The sequence below is a fragment of the Quercus lobata genome, chromosome 2 (genome assembly GCF_001633185.2).
Source record: "Quercus lobata isolate SW786 chromosome 2, ValleyOak3.0 Primary Assembly, whole genome shotgun sequence".
Classification (NCBI taxonomy): domain Eukaryota; kingdom Viridiplantae; phylum Streptophyta; class Magnoliopsida; order Fagales; family Fagaceae; genus Quercus; species Quercus lobata.
In genome coordinates this window covers 94,667,547-94,687,832 of record NC_044905.1, presented here as the reverse complement: position 1 = coordinate 94,687,832, position 20,286 = coordinate 94,667,547, and the positions used below count along the sequence as shown (strand labels likewise).

Genomic DNA, 20,286 nt, shown 5'->3' with positions numbered 1-20,286 from the left:
TAAGTGTGCATTTTGGTGTCTCATAATTTTTCGATAAATTATTTGCAAGATAATTATTAAAATATATAATTTTTGGTAACTTTAATACTAAACTAAAGGCATTGTTTAAAAAATTGGACCGGATTAGACAAGTCGGTTTGACCAGTTGAACTAGGAACTGGTCACCAGTTCGATCCGAAAAAATCTCCAAAACCAGTGAAAACTAGCCAAAATCGATCAAAAACCTGGTTAAACTAAGAACTGGAGGCAAATCCGTAGTCCGGTTTTTAAAACCATGACTAAAGGTGCAATGAAAAGCTAAAAACTACTTTATTCTCATGAAAAAAAAACACTAAAAATTTTTGGCAAACACAACACCTAAACTAAAATTTAAGAACCAACATTAACATATAAATATTTTGATATGTAATGTAAATTTTTAATGGGATATATACAATAAATCTTCATTCAAAGTATTTATTTATTTTTGGTTAAGCATTTTCATTCAAAGTTTTTTTTTTAAGAAAGTCATTCAAGGTTTATAAGCTACATATTATACACATTGTTGACGTGTAGGAACCACACAAATTTTAGCATATATCGAATCTTTGACTGTGAATCAATACTAAATAATTAGTGAGTCAATCTGCCAACAAAATATAGCAAAAAATTCGGAAATAAACTCAAAAAAATGGGTAGCGGAAGCAGAGCGTTGGTGTGTAAATCGGCCTCACTTGTTTCACTTATATTTGCACCCTCTCTCTGTACAACTTCAGCTACACCTCAGCTCAGATTCAAATCCTCTACTTCTAGGCTATATCGTATGGCCGCCACGGAGGCATCGTCTTCGTCCTCTTCCTTCACAGCCGGCGACGGTACCACTATCAACCCTCCCTCTTCCTCCGCCGCCAATGCAAACGAGAGAACTCCTCCTTCTTCCGCTTCCTCCGCCATCGATTTTCTCTCTCTCTGCCACCGCCTCAAGGTCCGATAATACTTTCTTTTTTTTCTTTTTTTTTGGTAGCTGAGGAAAATGTAAGAAATGGAAAAGAAAGTTACTAAGAAATTTTTTTAAACGAGAGCCTAATGCATTTTCTTGGCGGCCAAACAGGGGATAGGGTTATCGGTCATACACATTTTGAATTCGGTGAATTTCTTCTTTTGGTTTTGATATTAATTTTAAGGTGTGTTTTGAATATGGATGAAATAGACAACGAAAAGAGCTGGATGGGTGAAGAGGGATGTAAAGGATCCAGAATCTGTAGCGGATCACATGTATCGAATGGGATTGATGGCTCTCATTGCTTCGGATATTCCTGGTCTTGATCGAGACAAGTTTGGCTTTCTCTTTCATTTTTTGAACTTTTCAGCTTTTAACTTATACTTCTCTTTTTCTTTTTCAATCTTTGTTGTTGAAATGTGTGTGCTTTTTGTCTTGATTTTCAGGTGTATAAAAATTGCGATTGTTCATGATATTGCAGAAGGTGAGCTGTTTCCCTTTTTCATTTTCCCCCCTAATTGCTTGTTTAGTCGAAAAAATTATTGTTTTTACACGAGTGTGAAATTAGAGAGAAGAAATAAAGTAATGTAGTGGCAATGTGATGGATTTTAGGTGGTTCGTTTTCATGACTGCATCTTTACTATTTAAGTACTGTGTATTACAGTGAGTGAGTACATAGCGTGGTATATTATAGGAGGTTAAACTCTAGACTAATAGGACTACAAGAATTGTAATACAAATTTCTTTTCTTGCACACCAAGTATGATTGGACTAGGATTTCTAGTCTAATAAATTCGTTTGTTGTTAGAGGAAAACTTCTCTCTCTCTTTTTTTTTTCTTTTCCCACAAAACCCTTCACTATAGTAATGTTGTCAATTACTGAAGTAACATAAAGTATGAGTTCAAATAGAATATAATGGAGGAAAAGAATACGTGTGACTAACTCTAACTAATCTATTGAGACTAAAGTAAGGCTTTTCTTTGTTGTTGTATATAGCAATGGCATTAATATAACAGAGGGTGATGATTGTTTAAAATTGGAATGAATTAGAAACAAATATAGTGATGACAAACACTAGTCAAGGTCCTTTTTATTGTTTTTTTTTTTTGGGGGGGGGGGGGGGGGTGTGGGCAGGCAGGGCAAGAAATAGAACTTCCTTTTTACACTGATGAAGAGTAAGTAGCTTCACTTAAGCTACATTGAAAAATCTGTGTATCAATTTTGTGATGTCTTTTGTCTTCTAAATTGCTTTTCTTTTCCCTTTAATTTCTTTTAATCTATTCCCTTCCAACCAAAGAAAATTATGTTAAGGTTCATATTTTGGTTTGCAAGTAATGTTTTGTAGTGTACCCTCTTTTATTCCTTACAACAACAAAATTTTACCTTGACTTATTAAAACATTTTGAAAATTAGCAAAAACTAGCCAGACTTTTGTTGAAATGAAATTCATGTAACTTTACAATTTGAGAATCCCAGTTGGTTGTTTTTTGGTGTCACGGAATATTGATATTGCAAGCAAACATAGATATGATGGTGCAAAAGTTATTTCTGAGTTAAATAAAACAAAAATATGATAATCTAATATTTTTCTAGCTATATAAACTTGCTGATTAAAATCTAAATGAGATCACTTAGGTCTAACTAGACTTACTATACTCCAATGAGAACACTTAGGTGTTGATAACCTTCCCATTTTTTTTCCTATATTGAATAATGGTCCAAAGCCACACGTAAGTGGATTGGATCCATATGATGTTGCAGCAGATTGAACTAATCCTTTTACAGGTACACTACAATTATGTGACCTTAAATGTTTAAAAGTTCTATTAGTCATGATTTATGAGGATCATTATATAATCTCTACTTATTTGTGTTTTTCTTTAGTAAATTCTCTTGGTGAACAATTAAAAGTTATTTTTACCTTGTGAATATTTTTTTGAATAGCCATTGTTGGGGACATTACACCTTCAGATGGGATTTCAAAGGAAGAGAAGAGTCGACGAGAACGAGAAGCATTAGACCACATGTGCAAATTACTTGGTGGAGGGTCAAGAGGTACTTTATTCACTAACTCTATGCGTGCACAAGTGTTGTTGTCAATGTTAGGAAAATGAATTTGTTATTCCTCTACCTGAAAGTGATTAGTTGTTTGACAAATTTTGACTTCCTATTTATAAATTGCAGCCCAAGAAATAGGTGAGTTGTGGTTGGAATATGAGGAGAATTCTTCACCAGAGGCTAAAATTGTTAAGGACCTTGACAAGGTATATTGCGTCTATAGTAATGTATTTTATTTAATAATTTAACTTTGTTTCACTACTTTTGCCAAGAAGCCTTGTAGCTCAACGGCATTACTTGATGTTTCCAACAGAGACATCTAGGGTTTAAATCCCCACTACCAACTTAAAATGTATCAAAAAACATTGACACAGTACCTTTGTAGCAACTTTTAGTTTGAAGTTCAATTATTCCTTTTTTAAAGATCTTATGGTTTCAGTAACTGATGTTCTTTATTTAACTGCTTGTTTGAGGAATTGGTTTTTTATTTATTATCTGCTCAACAAAGACTAGTTGCTTTCTTGATACAGCATTATGGCATAATGTATTACCTGTTCTTTGTACTTTTTCTTAAAATCTATTGGAAACCCATCAATTGGGTTATTTTTAATGATAATTTAAGTTTTAATAGTGGTAAAGCAGTAAGACATAATCTTAAATGGAGGATATTTTGAATTTTCTCTATTTTATTTTATTCTATCCCTTGGGAATGAGAAATCTTATGCAAAAGTTTGGTAAAAGAGGAATGCCGATGTAGACAAACTGTAAAGTAGCTAATGATTGATCAAAAACAAAAAAATAAGAAGGGGAAAAGAAAAGAAAAAAAAAAAAACAAAAAAAAACAAAAAAGAAGTGGCTAATAAGCCAGATTCTAATGACAAGTTGACAACACTAGTAAAGATAGCATTTAAAGTGGTGTTGATACAACTTTGGTGATAATTGACAAATCATGCTTATACTTGAAAAAGAAGTTTCTGATTGTTTAATACATACACTGGATAATCTGATTTAAATACATTTTTCTATCCAGGTGGAGATGATACTTCAAGCCTTAGAATATGAAAATGGTAAGGCTTTCTTATGTTTATATTTTCTTCTCAATTTTGTATAATTGCATGCTTTATATTTCTTTTTTCTTTTTGTCTTAAATATTATTTCATATTGCCCATGAATCTCAATGGCCAAGAATTGGAAATTGACACGGTAAGAAACTATAGAATATATAGAATAATACAGAAAGATTTCGTTTGTTTGTAGGAAACCCCAAACTTTTTGGGGGAAAAAAGTTTAGAAATAGGGGGACATAAGATAGACAGAGAGTTCATGGACATAGTGAAGAAAAAAAAAAGGTTGCAACTCTGCTTGGACCATCATGTCAGTAGGTTGGAAACTTGGCTATGACGTACTAATAAGTTATTAGCTACTTACCATGAGCACTTTTTTTTTTTTAATTGGCAAGTTATGCTTATGCATGCACCCAATGGGTCCTAAACCCAAGACCTCACTTTCCAACAAATTATTATACAATAAGGAAATGCCAATTGAGCTATAGCTCATTGGTAGCAGCTTAGAATTCAACTACACTTGTTAATAGATTCTAGCATAAATGAACTCATCCCCAATGTTATTAATTTTGAATCTATGAGCAACCTCCCCCATATGAATGGGGAAGGGATACCACATGCCTTGTCTACAAAGGCTGTAGTAGGAATCAGACGTACTCACTATTACTAGCAACCATCAGCATAAAGCACAGAACATGAATATGTAAAAAAGGATTAGGGGGATATTAATTAATGTTACTCTTTTTCCTGTTGATATGCACAAAATGTACGAAGTCCTAAGTTCCTAACAGAAGTTCCCAGCATTTCTACCTTGGTTCTAGAACTAGTTATAGCAGGTGATGAATAATAATAAGTTAAAGCATCTCATGAATAGAAGATTAACAGTTTTAAATAATAGTTAGGTAGTCTTGCTCCTAAGTGTGCATTTATGAAATTAAGAGTAATCAAGTAAGACGACAATCAAATTATAACATGTTTTCTATGCTCAAATACTGTGAAAGAAAAGAAATTTTTATAATTCACATATTATATCAGTTTTAAAGTCAATCACGGATCACCCTAGAACCACAAGTTTTCCATAATATGTGCCGTGGTTTGTTACATAAATATACATTAATGTACAAGAATCATGTGTAAAGCTGTACATATTGCAATATGATGTGACACATTATTTATGTTTTATACTAATATTAATGACCAAGAAAAAAATTTGTTGACTTTTCCATAGCCAACTTAGAGCCCAGTTCTAAATCAGACTAAATTGGATGAGATATGCTTGTTTGAACATCTAAATTTTCTAGAGATATTGTTGTCCAATTCTGCTTTAGAATTAGTTTAAATGGGCCAAGAATCTTGTAATTTAGTGACATTTCCTGATCTCTTTTATAAGGAAAACCAGCGTTTAAATCCCCCCCCCCCCCTCAATAATCGAATAGGGTTTAGGTTTTGTTTTCAAAGAGGCATTTGGTTCCTAGAGTTAAAAAGCACCCCTAGCTTAAAACCCTAAGTTCTATGTGCTTTGTTGGCCGAATCATAACTCATTTAGTGACACACACTCTTCTTTTGCTTTTTAAAAAAGCAAAAAGCAACCCTAGGTGCACTTTCTTTTTTTCCCTAATATATATATATATATAAAATCATTAAAACTAATCACCCAGATTATGAAGAAAATGGCATAGACCATTTATTATATAAACACTATTCTTGAGGTTCTTTTTTAAACTTATTAGAGTTTATAGGTCATTGTAATATTTGAGCTTAGTTGTGATGTACATCTAGTACACATCCTGTGTACTGATGTGTACTTGGTGAATTTGATTATCTTAATAGAACTTATTATTTAGCTGAAAATACTATTCTTAAGGTTCTGTACTACAAATAATTTTTTTGTATACATATCAAAAGTTGCAAACAAGGATAATTTACCATTATTGTAGTTTTTATCATGGTTATCAAAATTATGTATTTTTATAAAGCACAAAAGAATTATATAAAAATGTTATGTTTAAACTTTATATGACTAGATTCTTATCGGGTTGTCCATTGATGATTGTTTTCAAATTTACCATATAAAAATTTAAAGGAATTGAAGTAACTCATGTAAAATTTGAACTTACAAACTTTGTAATTGCACCATCCATTTTAGCACTTTTCTTCAATCAGTCTTTGCACTTTGTGCCTAGTCTTTAGGAGGCCTTTACACTTAATTGCACTAGACGCTTTTAAGTTTTACCTACACTGCTGGGTCCTATTTGTAATATGACCAATCATGGGTGGTAGAGAAATTTTTTTTCTCCACACCTTTTTTCTTTTCTCCTTTTTGGTAATGGGATGTTCCCCCAATATTATGCAAATAAGAGTTGGACAGTTCAAAAGTATCTCCTGCGGGTTCCATTTCTTTTCAATCTATCTTGGTTGATTCTCCTGGTGTTTAGACAGTTGAAAGTAGTGAATAATGATTACATTCCTATGGATGCTTATTTGGATGAGCCACAACTGCATAACTAGATAGTTAACAATACCAAGTTTGAGTAATTCTTCGAATGTGGGGCAAGTTGTAAATTAATTTATATAGTTTGTTATCTTGTTCTCATAGTATCAGGTTCTTTGTTTCCTATTTCTATTTCACTTGAGCTTATATTTAAACTAAAGCCTCTCTTTATGGAATACAGTTATCATGTTAATGTATTTAGAATAGTGCTTTGAATTTTGTTAAATTGCGGATTGTCCCAAAAGGTTAAGCTGTTAGGAAATAATGAATTTAATCGTTAACCATAATTCTAACACTTCCTCTCATGTGTGGGCCCAAACTCTCCCATAGCCTTAATAAATGGTGCTCAACATGTGGGAGCTTTAACATTTTAAATGGGACGTAGAGTAAAACCACGGATCGAACTTAGAATCTCTTACTTTGATACTATGTTAAAATACCAATTGTCACAAAAACTTAAGCTGTTAGGAAGTGATGAATTTAATCAACCATAATTTTAACAACTTTAATTTAATTAGACTATAAACTACAGATGTGGAGGTTGGCTAAGATTATTGCGGTTTTCTTTTGCACATGATGGTTTATCTCATTTATAATCTACCATTTCTGGAATTTATCATGAGAACTGAAGTTATTTCTGTCTTTATGCAGAGCAAGGGAAGGATTTGGATGAGTTTTTCCAGTCAACAGCTGGTACATATATCTGACTTATCTGAGCTTTTTAAAGAGCTAGAACTATCTAAAAAAGCATAACTTGATTTCCAATTAATGTGTAGATTTTAAATTAATCAGTATTTGAATCCACTGAGATTATCATGTTATGTGAAGCAGCATTGCATTTTACTGTAGAATTTGATTTGGGCAGAAAACTTCAATTTGGTAGAGAGCCATATGCAGTTGCGTGCTTCCTTGTCATTCAGCCCATCCTTAAAGCGGTTTTCTGGTTGATGATAATCAACCCTTTGCAACTGAAATAAAATTTTAATGGACTGGATGCTATAGAATGAGTATTTCTTGCTATATTGCTGCATTTATATTTATCATAAAATACTAAAGAAGATAATTACAATACTAATTGCATAGTCATTCTATCCATGCAAACTTATCTGATATATATCGATTCCAATTAGCACTTCTTAAAAAAGATGCTAATTAGCTTCCTTTGAACTCCACGGAAGATTATTATTATTATTATTTTTTAAATGGAGAAGATTTAAGAAATCAGGAAAGTCATACTAACTGGTTTCATTTGAATTTTCTTGGATGATAGTCTCTCTTCACTAGAAATTATTGAAGCATGCATATTTGCCTACTCTGAAGAAAGTGATGCCACAACTAAAAAGGAGAATCAATTTGTTTATCATTTATCGCGGAAGTATATATATTTTCCAATGATGTCATTGGCAGTGGAAGCTATTTTAGTAGCATTCTTTTATCTATCTGTATTACCAACCATATCTAACCAAGGTTCCCTAAACTCTGTAGGAAAGTTTCAGACTGAATTGGGCAAAGCTTGGGCCTTAGAGATAGCATCAAGAAGAAGAAAAGAAGGCTGATTAATAACCTTAAGTTTCCTTTTTGCTGGTGCCGTTGTGCTGGTACTGGCAGTAGTGGTAGAACAGTACAACAATTCTTGACATGTGTATATTAATCTTGATTACTTTTAACCATATTATCAAAAATAATGAAGTTTTGAGTATGACTTTATCATGTCAAACCTTCTCTTAAGGGATTAGTTTTAAATCTCATAACTGTAAGCACTCACAATAAGGTTGCTAAAATGACTAAATAGTCATTTTAGCAACCAAGACACCATTAACACACACTACAAAAAGATGGTAAAGCTAAAACTTTTGAGTGATTGCTACAGTGGACTACTATTTTTATCTTTAACAACTCACTGTAACTGGATGGTATAACAAAAAATCATTTTTTATTCCCACACGCGTGCCTTGTTTCCACTATCTCACTCTCACACCCAGACAACCCATCATAACTCTTGCCCTTTCTCCCTCCAGCCTTGCTTTGCCCAACCCTATCTTTGCCCAGCCCAGCCCTCTTTCCCCTTCACCCAAGCATGTGCGGTGATTTTAAGTGTGTTTGGGTGATTTTAAGTGTGTTTGGGTGTCGTGGGTAGGTCGATGAGTGCAATGGGTAGCTCGTGTGGTTGGGTCAATCGGTGTAGTGGGTCGTTGGGAGCCATGGTTGGCTGGGTCGATTGGTGCAGTGGGTCGTTGGGAGTCATGGTTGGTTGGGTTGATTAGTGTGGCTTCTTCTCCAGCCTGGGTTTGTGAATTTTGATGTGGGTTTGTGATTTGGTTTTTGGGTGGTGGGAGTTTTGATTTGTAGAGGTTGTGGGTGCCGATGATGGTGGCTATGACTGTGTTGTGGTGGTTTATGTTGGTTGTTGGCTATGGCTATGCTATAGCGGTGGTGGTTTGTGGCGTTGGTTTGTGGGGGTGGTTTGTGTTGATTGTGGTTGTTTATTGTATTGAATATATTATTTAATTATGTTGCTTATATTATTTTAATGTGTTGAGTGCTAAAATAAAATCTTTGATGTTAAGTGTATTGTAAAGTGAGTTGTTAAAATAGATAAAATAGCTTTTTGAGTTGTTAAAAGCTATAATTTTTGTATTCTTTGCTGTGAATGCTCCTTTTTACTCAAAATATATTTTATACTTGTGCCATTTAGGCATGTATTACTTGCTTAAGAAAATAATTTCAAGGTCCTACTAGAAAATTGGAATGCTAGAAAGTATGTGAAGAAACAAAATAAAGAACGAGGCCCCCTTAAGTGAAATGGGCACTACTAATTTGTCATTGTCTATATATAATATTTAAAAGTTGTAGTTTTTATTATTGATACATTCCTGTTATGCCACATTACTTAGTACTTCTCATTCGCTCCACTTCAATCTACTTCGGTCCATTCAGTCTAATGTAATCTAATTCGGTCCATTCCCTCCAGTTCAGTATATTGTGGTACACTTCGATCCATTCCCTTTGGTCTACTTTGGTCATTTTGTCCAGTTTGGTCCAATTTGGTTTATTTCAGTTTATTCCGTCTAGTTTGGTAATGCTTAGGGAGGAGAGGTTTGTATAGAAAGAAGAGCTGCTTCATTAACAATTATGTCACATTTTCAACCTAATACTAGTAGGTTCTTGATGAAATAACCATGGTTTTAAAAACCGAACCGGACATAGAACCGTTTTTTTTGAAATTTCCGGTTCAACCCCGGTTTTTGACCGGTTTTTGGCCAGTTTTCCGATTGTTGACCGGTTTTGGGGTATTTAACCGGACCGGATTGGCTCCCGGTTCCCGGTTGAACCGGTCGGACCGGCCGGTCCGGTCCGATTTTTAAAACAGTGGAAATAACATTTGTCTAGATAAAGTCTTTTTTTTTTCCCCTAATATAAGTAATGGATTTACTTATATATGTTTTATCTTTAAGCCTTTTAAGATGTATAGAAGATGAATAGTTTGTAAGAACTAAGAAGCACTGGAAACAATTTTTTTTTTTTTTTTTTTTTGAGAAACCACTAGAAACAAATTTCAATTGTACATTACATTATTTACAAAATTCTTGCAATTCTTTGGGCGCATAGCATGGTTTGCAACTAGTTATCCTATAATAGTTGAAATTAGTCAAATTACTCATCAATAGCATGGGTTTGCAACTATAGTTATCCTATAATAGTTGAAATTAGTCAAATTACCCCTCAAAAGCTGAGGGGGGTTATGTTGGGTGGAAAATTGCTTGAGAAATGTCCAAAATACTGTCGGGTGTGAAAACTTGAGGAGGCGTACGTAGCTGAAACTAGACAAAGAGAAGAGTTTACACGTACCTTGCCCTTCAGCCCTGATCATTTTCTTGTTATTGTGTGCGAGGGTGGCAAAGGACCCCATATGCCACCAGAAGAAAACCATGAGGATCAAGCCTATGAGATTAGTATTTTTCTTTTTTCTTTTTTTGAGGGAATTTTGGGATTAGTATTATGATCTACAGTTCTTAAGACAATTTTTAAATTCTTATACATCAATTTTAAAGCAAGTATATCAGATTTTGTTATATCATCAATAATTTAAATATACCAAAATGGTAATAATCAATGCTTGTTTAATTGCTACTGACGTTAACAAAATATAAATATACTCATTACTCATTAGATAGATGAGATTATAAGAACTCTATGGTGGAGTTAGTAACCTAATCCAACCTTATGGAACCCATAAAATCCAAGAGATGAAATGATTGGTGAATTTAAAAAAAGAAAGATCCTTCTATCTCAAAAAAGAAAGAAAGATCCTTTTGAGTATGACTATGAGAACGCAACATTCTCTCGCATTTTAAGAGACTAACTTCCATCCACCAAACCTAAAAAGAAGATAAAATTTCATTCACGACTGAACAACAACAAAAATTATATACATCCACTCATAATAACAAGAAATTTGAAATTTGAAGACCCTGCTTGTTCCATTACTAATGGAATAGCTACAAATAAGACTACCTTCTTTCACTAACATGCAGTGCCCTCCACAAGCTTGTTTAACTTCTTGGTCCTCAACCTCTCAGCAAAAACCTCACTTCCTTGGCATTCATACCTGTGCATAACAAAGCATTAAATTCAGCTCACTTGCATCATTCTTTATCCTTCTTGTACATAAAAACAAACTACTAATTACTAAATCTTACCTAGCTGGTAAGGATATTAAAGGGCTTAAGCTTTGTGCAAGTTTAATAGCTTCTTCCTCAGTATTGACTATCTGATTGAAGCAGAAATACCGCCCACATGTGGACCGATCCTCAAAGGCTCGAATATGAACATCGACTAGAAAATTCACATCAACAAATGCCAGTACTCCATTTTCATACATTTGTGCAGCACCTGTTTGAAAATAATCTCAAAGTGAAACTTAGTTTTTGCTCTCATGTAACAAAATGAATAATGTTGCAACATAGAACATATCTACCTTGAAGATATGACATTGTTGACCTAGAATTCTGTTGAGTGACACCAGGTCCAAGAACTAGTCCAGCATTTATGGAAACCATGTTGACCATGCGATCCATGGCTAGAGCCCAAGCTGCCTGCTCTGAGAGTGTCTTTGCCAGGGCATACCACAACTTTAATTTGGAGGAGGAAGAGCCAAAATAGAAAAAGAAAATTAGTAAAGGTTTTGCAATTATGGATGCTAAAGTGAAATTTTAAACTTTTTTCCAAAATAATTACATGAAAAGTACATGAAGGAGAGAGAAACCCACATACTAGTGTCATAGAAAACACAAAAACTACACACAAACGTTGAACACAAAAACCATAGATTGAAGTCTCATGGAAAAAAATATAACCACACACCAACAGATCAAAGAGTATGAGAAGTTAGACACAACTTACCCGTAAATGCAGAGACCCACAGTGGCAGCAACGACGTCCCAAACGGAAAGAAGGTGAACTCGAGCGAAGGAAGAACAAAGGGGATCAGGTTCGTTTGTTTCGCGTAATGAGTTTGCAATTACCGTGTTTCCTCTGTTTTGATGGTTTATTGGTTGGTGGGTAGGTGGAATTCATTGAAGAGGAAGAGGACAGAGCATTGAAGAAAATTGAAGACATCTCTGCCATGGTAGTTGAGAGAAAAGAAGAAACCTGAGAATGAGAAAATAGCTGTTGGCCTAAACACACCGTTTTGTGTTTTACTCTGCTTTATGGGTCAGATGAGTGAACAGTACAGAATACATAGTAGCAACGCGTTTCCTTTCAAGGTTGTGTCCATGAACAGTACACGCACACGCACAATGTTAATGAAATGATGCGTTCAAGCTTTCATCCATGCATTTCAACTGGAACTTTTGCGCGTTTATTTCGTGGCACTGTAGCGTGGGTCCCCGTGGTGAATAAAACGCAAATGCTGAAACGCTGAGGAGAAATGTAATCCAAATGCTCACTTAGTGTCCGCTTAGAAAAGTTAGTTGAAAGAGTACAGTGAGACCCATGAATAGTACCAAAAAGTGCAGTAAGATTCATGAATAGTAACAAAAATAAGTTGAATAGCAAAACAAGTGTCCGTTTAAGATTCGCTTATTTTGCTGAAACTGAAAATTTTTTACTAAAAATATTGTAAATAAAGATAAAAATTAACTGAAAAGTACAGTTAGACTCATGAATAGTACTAAAAAGTGTAATAGGACGTATGAATATTAGCAAAAATAAGCTAATAAAATAAATTGGCAAAAATAATTTTTGCCAAAGAGACACTAAATTGGCAAAAATAATCTTTGCCTTAAGTTGTGTTTGCCATTAGCTTAAGAAGACAATTTTTTTTTACTATTCAGCTTATTTTTGCTACTATTCATGGACACTATTGCACTTTTTGATACTATTCATAGGTTCCACTGTACTATTTCAACTACTTTTTAGTTTTATCTATAGTACTTTCAGCAAAAAGTTTTCAGTTTCGGCTAAATAAGTTGTTTTCAAACAAACTCAATGTTCATTTTGGAACAACTTATATATTTAGCTGAAACTGAAAAAATTTTGCTGAAAATACTATAAATAAATGTAAAAGTTAGCTGAATAGTACAGTAGAACCCATGAATAATACCAAGAAGTACAGTGGGACACATGAACGGTAACAAAAATAAGTTAAAATTGTAAATAAGTTGAAATTTTCAAGTTGTCCCAAACAGACCATTAAAGTGATTGTTTTTAATTCATAAAAAACTTAAAAGTAATCGCTTTTATTTCTAAATAAGTTTAACAAAGTCATGATGTGTCTAATGGACCGTTATATTTGAGGTATGTCTTCAAAGTTCATTCACATCAATCCATCTAAATTTTCTGTCTATTTTATAGCATAACCACTTGTTTTTTTGAATGTATTGTTACATTTGAGCTTTGGATTTATTTGGTTTTTTTTTTTAATGGGTTTTCTATTGGGTTTTGTTTTGAATTGATTTTGTTTTGAGTTGATTTTTAGTTTGGTTTGGGATGAGTTTGAGTTTATATTGGTTTGATTTCCATTGATTTTGGGTAAGATTGTATTTGGATTATGATGACACTGTATTGGGTAGTGGTAGGTGGATACTGATCAATTTTAGGTGGCCTTCCTTCTTCTTCTTCTTCCTCTTCCTTTTCTCAAGAAGATAATTACAATACTAATTGCATAGTCATTCTATCCATGCAAACTTATCTGATATATATCGATTCTAATTAGCACTTCTCAAAAAATATGCTAATTAGCTTCCTTTTGGCTCTACGGAATATTATTTTTTTATTGTTTTTTAAGCGGAAGAGGTTTAAGAAATCAAGAAAGCCATGCTAACTGGCTTCTTTTGAATTTTCTTGGATGATAGTTCTCTTCACTAGAAAAGAATGAAGCTTACATATTTACTTACTCTGTAGAAAGTGATGCCACAACTAAAAAGGAGAATGAATTTGTGTATCATTTGTCGCGGAAGTATATTTATTTTCCAATGATGACATTGGCAGTGGAAGCTATTTTAGTTGCACTCTTTATCTGTCTGCATTATCAACCATATCTAACCAAGGCTCCCTAACCTCTGTAGGAAAGTTTCAAACTGAATTGGGCAAAGCTTGGGCCTTAGAGATAGCATCAAGAAGAAGAAAAGAAGGCTGATTAATGACCTTAAATTTTCTTTTTGGTGGTGCCATTGTGCTGGTACAGGCAGTAGTCGTAAAACAGTACAGCAGTTCTTGACATGTGTATATTAATCTTAATTACTTTTAACCATATTATCAAAAATAATGAAGTTTTGAGTATGATTTTATCATGTCAAACCTTCACTTAAGGGGTTAGTTATAAATCTCACAAATGTAATGTCTTATCCTTCTGTCATTTCTTTCAAACCTTAAAACTTTTTACTCAAAATATATTTTATACTAGTGCCATTTAGGCAGATGTTACCTGCTTAAGAAATTAATTTCAAGGTCCTGCTAGGAATGTTAGAAAGTATGTGAAGAAACAGAAAAAAGAACGAGGCCCTCTTAAGTGAAATGGGCACTACTAATTTGTCATTATATATATATATATATATATCTAAAAGCTGAACCGTAATTTTTATTATTGTTACATTCATGTTAAGCCACATCAGCCTAGTATTTCTCATTTGCTCCACTTCAGTCTACTTCTATCCATTCAGTCCAATGTGACCTAGTTCAATCCATTCCCTTTGCTCCACTTCGGTCATTTCGTCCAGTTTGGTCCAATTTGGTTTATTTCAGTTTATTTCATCTAGTTTGGTAATGCTTAGAGTGGAGAGGTTCGTATAGAAAAAAGAGCTGCTTCATTGACAATTATGTCATATTTTCAACCTAATGTTAGTAGGTTCTTAATAGAATAACATTTGTCTAAGTCTTTTTTTTTTTCTAATATAAGTAATGGATTTACTTATATATGTTTTATCTTTAAGCCATTTAAGACATATAGAAGATGAATCATTTGTAAGAAGCATTAGAAACAAATTTTAGCTGTATATTACATTATTTACAAAATATCTTACAATTTTTAGGGTGCATAGCATGGGTTTACGACTAGTTATCATATAATAGTTGAAATTAGTCAAATTACTCATCAATAACGTGGGTTTGCGACTAATTACCCTATAATAGTTGAAATTAGTCAAATTACCCATCAAAAGCTGAGGGAGGTTATTTTGGATGGAAAATTGCTTGAGAAATGTCCAAAATACTGTCGGGTGTGAAAACTTGGGGATGCATACGTAGCTGACACTAAACAAGGAGAAGAGTCTACATGTATCTCGCCATTCAGCCCTGATCATTTTCTTGTTATTGTGTGCGAGGGTGGCAAAGGGCCCCATATGCCACCAGAAGAAAACCATGAGGATCAACCCTATGGGATTTTTTTTTTTGTGGGAATTTTGGGATTAGTATTGTGATCTACGGTTCTTAAGCCAATTTTTAAATTCTTATCCATCAATTTTTAATCAAGTATATCAGATTTTGATATATCATCAATAATTTAAATATACCAAAATGGTAATAATTAATGCTTGTTTAATTGCTACTGACGTTAAAAAAATATAAATACACTCATTACTCATTAGATAGATGAGATTATAAGAACTCTATGGTGGAGTTAGTAACCTAATCCAACCTTATGGAACCGATAAAATCCAAGAGATGAAATGATTACTGCATTTAAAAAAAAAAAAAGGATCCTTCTGAGTATGACTATGAGAACACAACATTCTCTCGCATTTTAAGAGACCAACTTCCATCCACCAAAACTAAAAAGCAGATAAAATTTCATTGACGATTGAACAACAAAAAAAATTATATACATCCACTCATAATAACAAGAAATTAGAAATTTGAAGACCCTGCTTGTTCCATTACTAATGGAATAGCTACAAATAAGACTACCTTCTTTCACTAACATGCAGTGCCCTCCACAAGCTTGTTTAACTTCTTGGTCCTCAACCTCTCAGCAAAAACCTCACTTCCTTGGCATTCATACCTGTGCATAACAAAGCATTAAATTCAGCTCACTTGCATCATTCTTTATCCTTCTTGTACATAAAAACAAACTACTAATTACTAAATCTTACCTAGCTGGTAAGGATATTAAAGGGCTTAAGCTTTGTGCAAGTTTAATAGCTTCTTCCTCAGTATTGACTATCTGATTAAAGCAGAAATACCGCCCACATGTGGACCGATCCTCAAAGGCTCGAATATGAACATCGACTAGAAAATTCACATCAACAAATGCCAGCACTCCATTTTCATACATTTGTGCAGCACCTGTTTGAAAATAATCTCAAAGTGAAACTTTGTTTTTGCTCTCATGTAACAAAATGAATAATGTTGCAACATAGAACATGTCTACCTTGAAGATATGACAATGTTGACCTAGAATTCTGTTGAGTGACACCAGGTCCAAGAACTAGTCCAGCATTTATGGAAACCATGTTGACCATGCGATCCATGGCTAGAGCCCAAGCTGCCTGCTCTGAGAGTGTCTTTGCCAGGGCATACCACAGCTGTAATTTGTAGGAGGAAGAGCCAAAATAAAAAAAGAAAATTAGTAAAGGTTTTGCAATTATGGATGCTAAAGTGAAATTTTAAACATTTTTCCAAAATAATTTTTTAAACACTCATTTGAAATGCTAAATGTAAAATATATGTGATTAAATTCATTGCTTTTTTTTTATCAGCTCAAACTTTTAGAATACGTGATAATTTATCAAAGAATCACCAGTAACTTATTAATATAAACTTAGTCCATAATAGTATGTTTTTCCTTGCTTCTGAATTAAAACATAAATATATTAATAATTTAGAAAAATGAAAAACGAATATTTGCTAATGCTGTAATGCATCAGCACCACTTAATTACATCTCTGCAATGAGTAGAAGAAGAAATATAGAATCATATTGTTGGTGAATGCGATACAATAAGTCAATAACTTCTAAAAGGAAAAGTACCCCCCTTTGATTAACCCCTAGCAAAAATTGCCACTACCATTATTTGTCCCATCACATTTGAGCAATAATGGCGTGTGACCAAGACCAACACATGACTATGAATAGTGAATAATCATTCAACTCGTACAAAAAAGTCGTACTGTCCACTAATTTTAGAGTACCGCCATCCCCGTCGTAGCCCCCCACTAGCACCAATAAAGCCAACCTGATTTTTTTTTTTTTTTTCCCCACATTTTTAGTTGTGTAAAAATATATTTGTAACTTAAAGAGAAGAATGTTTTTTTAAAAAAAATTTACATTCTCTTTTGATGTGAAGATAAACTCAATCAAAACAAAACCTAATGTAAATGGTAATTAGCACTAGGGAGTTCATGACAAATGTTTTTGTTAGGTATAGATGTATAAGTGAAGTCAATAATAATAGTAATAATAATAATTTTTTTTTGTTATCATGAGTATAAGTTTTTTTTTTTTTTTTAATGGGAATGAGTATAAGTTGTTAATATAACATGAAAGAGGCCAAATTTGTATGTTTAAAGTTTTGAGTTAAGTGTTGTTCTTATTTATTACATTAATTACTTAAGTAAAATCTCCAGAAATAAAAACCAGTTGAATTCAAGACTTTTGGCAATTCTTTCTTTTTTTTGGTTAAAACGATAGGGAAAATCTAAAAAGTTAATTGGTCATGAATTTGAGATTCAAAGTTTTGGTTATTATTATTATTATTATTATTATTATTATTATTATTATTTGTCCTAAGCAATATATAAACTACATATAAGATGATTCCAAAATTATTGACATGGTTAGCTAGCTTTGTACGTATCCTTTTCTCTAAGAAAAAGACACCTGTACATAAAACAAAGCATATAAAATAAAGTAATCATTCTAGATATCCTATTGGCCCATCCTTTCTACTTTTTTCCCTTAAAATATAATTGCGGTTAATGTACGGGGACAGTGGAGACAATGCATGCACCAACGTCACGATAAGGATTTCCAAGAAATAGAAATTCTTTTACACAAAAAACAGGAAAATAGAACAAAATAATGAAATATATATAAGGCGATCATTATTAAGTTAAAAATTAAGAGTGGGTTTGGTATAACTTATTTTTATTGATTTATTTTATTGAAAAAATAAGCTTAGACTAAAATATAATTAGTAAAGTAAAGTTTACAAATTTGTGTATATATAAAAATAAATAAATAAATAACTAACTAACTTAAAAGTAGTCAGAATAGAGGGCAAGCCCATAATATGAAGCTCAAATAAGATTTTCCTACAAGAATGAACTTTTATAACATAAATAAACAAGAATTTAAATAAATAAATAAAAAATCTTGATTTGGTGTTGGCATCAAGGTTTCGTTTGGGTAAATTGGTTGTTTAATCAAGGACCTTGTTGAGACATACAGTAACATACAGTATTTTACCTGTGTCTCAACAAGGTCCTGTTGTTGTTGAGTGTTGATACTACTTTTTTTTGTTTTTTGAAACTATGTATTTTGGACCAAATGCACTTCATTTTTCCTTTTTCATCTCTCTTCTCCTGTGCAGAAAACATATTGGGACCACTTACAGAAGATAGGAAACTACTTTTCAGGGAAAATGCTTTTTTTGAGGTTTGACAAAATCAAGGTCATTTGGAAAAACTCAAAGTGCATTTGGCAATGTCTCTTCTAGAATCTGCACTTGGCAACAATACAAAAGGGTCCCAGTTCCACACCCCACTCAGAATTTCAATTACTACCCAAAAAAAATATCAATATTTAAAAAAATTAAGGAGTCATTTGTAGGATATTTAAAAACAATTTTCATTATTTAAATAATATAATGTGTATTTTCATAAAACTTTCAACCTACCCATATTTTCAAAAAAAAAACTTAAACATCATTACTAAAATATCATTACTAACCAGGCCCTTGATACCTAATATTTATTATCTACTCTAACAATTTCACTTTAAATAATTGAAAATCATTTTGTGGGAAAAAATTTGTAGTAAACACCTTTAAACACATGAAAGAAAAACAATTGAAAAATAGATTTTAATTGCTTTTTTCGCATGTAAAAAATTACTTTGTGATTCTAAAATTATTGAAAACATATAATCTTGCCCTTGTTTTGGTAATTAAAAAAGATTATCTATATTCGGGTCCCAAACCTTCAATTTTCTGCAAAATTCTTGATCACTCCATGACCTCTCATCAACATCCTTCTCTGCACAAATGTTCTCCCTCCAAATTGCTGCAGTCAAACAAGAAGTAAACACAATCTTCTCAATACTCTCTGTTTGTGCACACGCTTCCACTACATTAATTGCTCCTCTCACCTCCAAATCCACAATTTTATCCTGCCCAAACCATAAATAAAACTTATTTACTACTACCACTAATATAAAAGCTAAGAGCATAATAATTGACAGATGGGTTAATTTTGCTTTCTTCTCTTTACAATTAAGGCACATCATATCATCATAATATTTGAAAAGGAACAATAAATAAATACACTTACATCATATCCATCTGAACTGTCTAAACAGCAGAACAAAGCAGAGCAGCCCTTCAAAGCTACAAGAATGCTATGGTAATCCAAAACATCTACAGAAAATACCACCAGTCTCTCCTCTATTTTTTCCATCTCCCTAATTTTATTCTCTATCTCTGTCTGACTCTGATCCCCTGCAACAAACCCAAATTCATATATATTATGCTCATAATTCATATATTATCAAAAACTAAACCTCCTCAAAAAGATATCAAACCAAAAGAGGGGAGAACTTGCCATGCTTTTGGATAGCTGCATGAACTTCATACCCTCTACTCAACAATCCTTTGAGAATCCAAAAACCCACATAGTTTGAAGCATCAAGAACACAAATTCTGGTCTTTTCGTGATCCATTCTTGCTATTTTTGCTTCTTTTTCTTTCATTCTTCTTTGTCGTTGGAGTCCTGAGAAAAAATATGAAGGGTGAGATGGGTACTAATAAATACTAAAAGATGACAGGTTGGTGAACTATTTGTGACACGTTCTCAGCTACTCACCCTCTTCTCTTGTGTGCTGGACAGACCCTTTTTTGGCTTTTCCATGTGATGATGTGAAACTTATATTTTCTAATAAAACTTATTATAATTTCAGTTTAGTATATGCACTATGTAAAATTGTAAATATTAAAATTATATGTTTCCTGAGCCTCTCTGCATGCATGTGCCAAGAG

The 20,286-nt window shown here is 32.9% G+C and overlaps 2 protein-coding genes across 3 annotated transcripts; one reads left to right on the top strand and one right to left on the bottom strand.

Moving 5' to 3' along the window:
* Positions 1–626: 626 nt before the first annotated feature.
* On the top strand, positions 627–8,303 carry LOC115977317 (HD domain-containing protein 2). The gene is made up of 8 exons (XM_031099104.1): positions 627–964; positions 1,190–1,314; positions 1,426–1,463; positions 2,925–3,035; positions 3,165–3,244; positions 4,069–4,105; positions 7,245–7,286; positions 8,079–8,303. Exons 1-8 carry the CDS (start codon positions 671–673, stop codon positions 8,147–8,149), a joined length of 798 nt encoding a protein of 265 aa, XP_030954964.1. The 5' UTR covers positions 627–670; the 3' UTR covers positions 8,150–8,303.
* A 2,701-nt stretch (positions 8,304–11,004) lies between these two features.
* Positions 11,005–20,020, bottom strand: LOC115977315 (cinnamoyl-CoA reductase-like SNL6). Of its 2 annotated transcripts, none has more exons than XM_031099103.1 (6): positions 19,853–20,020; positions 19,583–19,749; positions 19,233–19,421; positions 11,572–11,725; positions 11,294–11,486; positions 11,005–11,202 (listed from the first exon to the last, which is right to left on the bottom strand). In XM_031099103.1, exons 1-6 carry the CDS (start codon positions 19,998–20,000, stop codon positions 11,118–11,120), a joined length of 936 nt encoding a protein of 311 aa, XP_030954963.1. In that variant the 5' UTR covers positions 20,001–20,020; the 3' UTR covers positions 11,005–11,117. The 2 variants fall into 2 exon arrangements, with proteins under 2 accessions (XP_030954963.1, XP_030954962.1); XM_031099102.1 differs by lacking the exons at positions 11,005–11,202; positions 11,294–11,486; positions 11,572–11,725 and adding exons at positions 15,851–16,095; positions 16,187–16,379; positions 16,465–16,618.
* Between the last annotated feature and the right edge of the window lie 266 nt (positions 20,021–20,286).

Excerpts from the sequence above, each read along its gene's own strand:
- LOC115977315 (XM_031099103.1), bottom strand. The coding sequence starts at position 20,000 with ATGAAAGAAAAAGAAGCAAAAATAGCAAGAATGGATCACGAAAAGACC. Across the intron at positions 19,750-19,852 it reads TGCAGCTATCCAAAAGCATG|GGGATCAGAGTCAGACAGAG; the intron begins GCAAGTTCTCCC and ends GGTTTGTTGCAG. Across the intron at positions 11,487-11,571 it reads AACAATGTCATATCTTCAAG|GTGCTGCACAAATGTATGAA; the intron begins GTAGATATGTTC and ends ATTTTCAAACAG.
- LOC115977317 (XM_031099104.1), top strand. The coding sequence starts at position 671 with ATGGGTAGCGGAAGCAGAGCGTTGGTGTGTAAATCGGCCTCACTTGTT. Across the intron at positions 1,464-2,924 it reads TGTTCATGATATTGCAGAAG|CCATTGTTGGGGACATTACA; the intron begins GTGAGCTGTTTC and ends TTTTTTGAATAG. Across the intron at positions 3,245-4,068 it reads TTGTTAAGGACCTTGACAAG|GTGGAGATGATACTTCAAGC; the intron begins GTATATTGCGTC and ends TTTTCTATCCAG.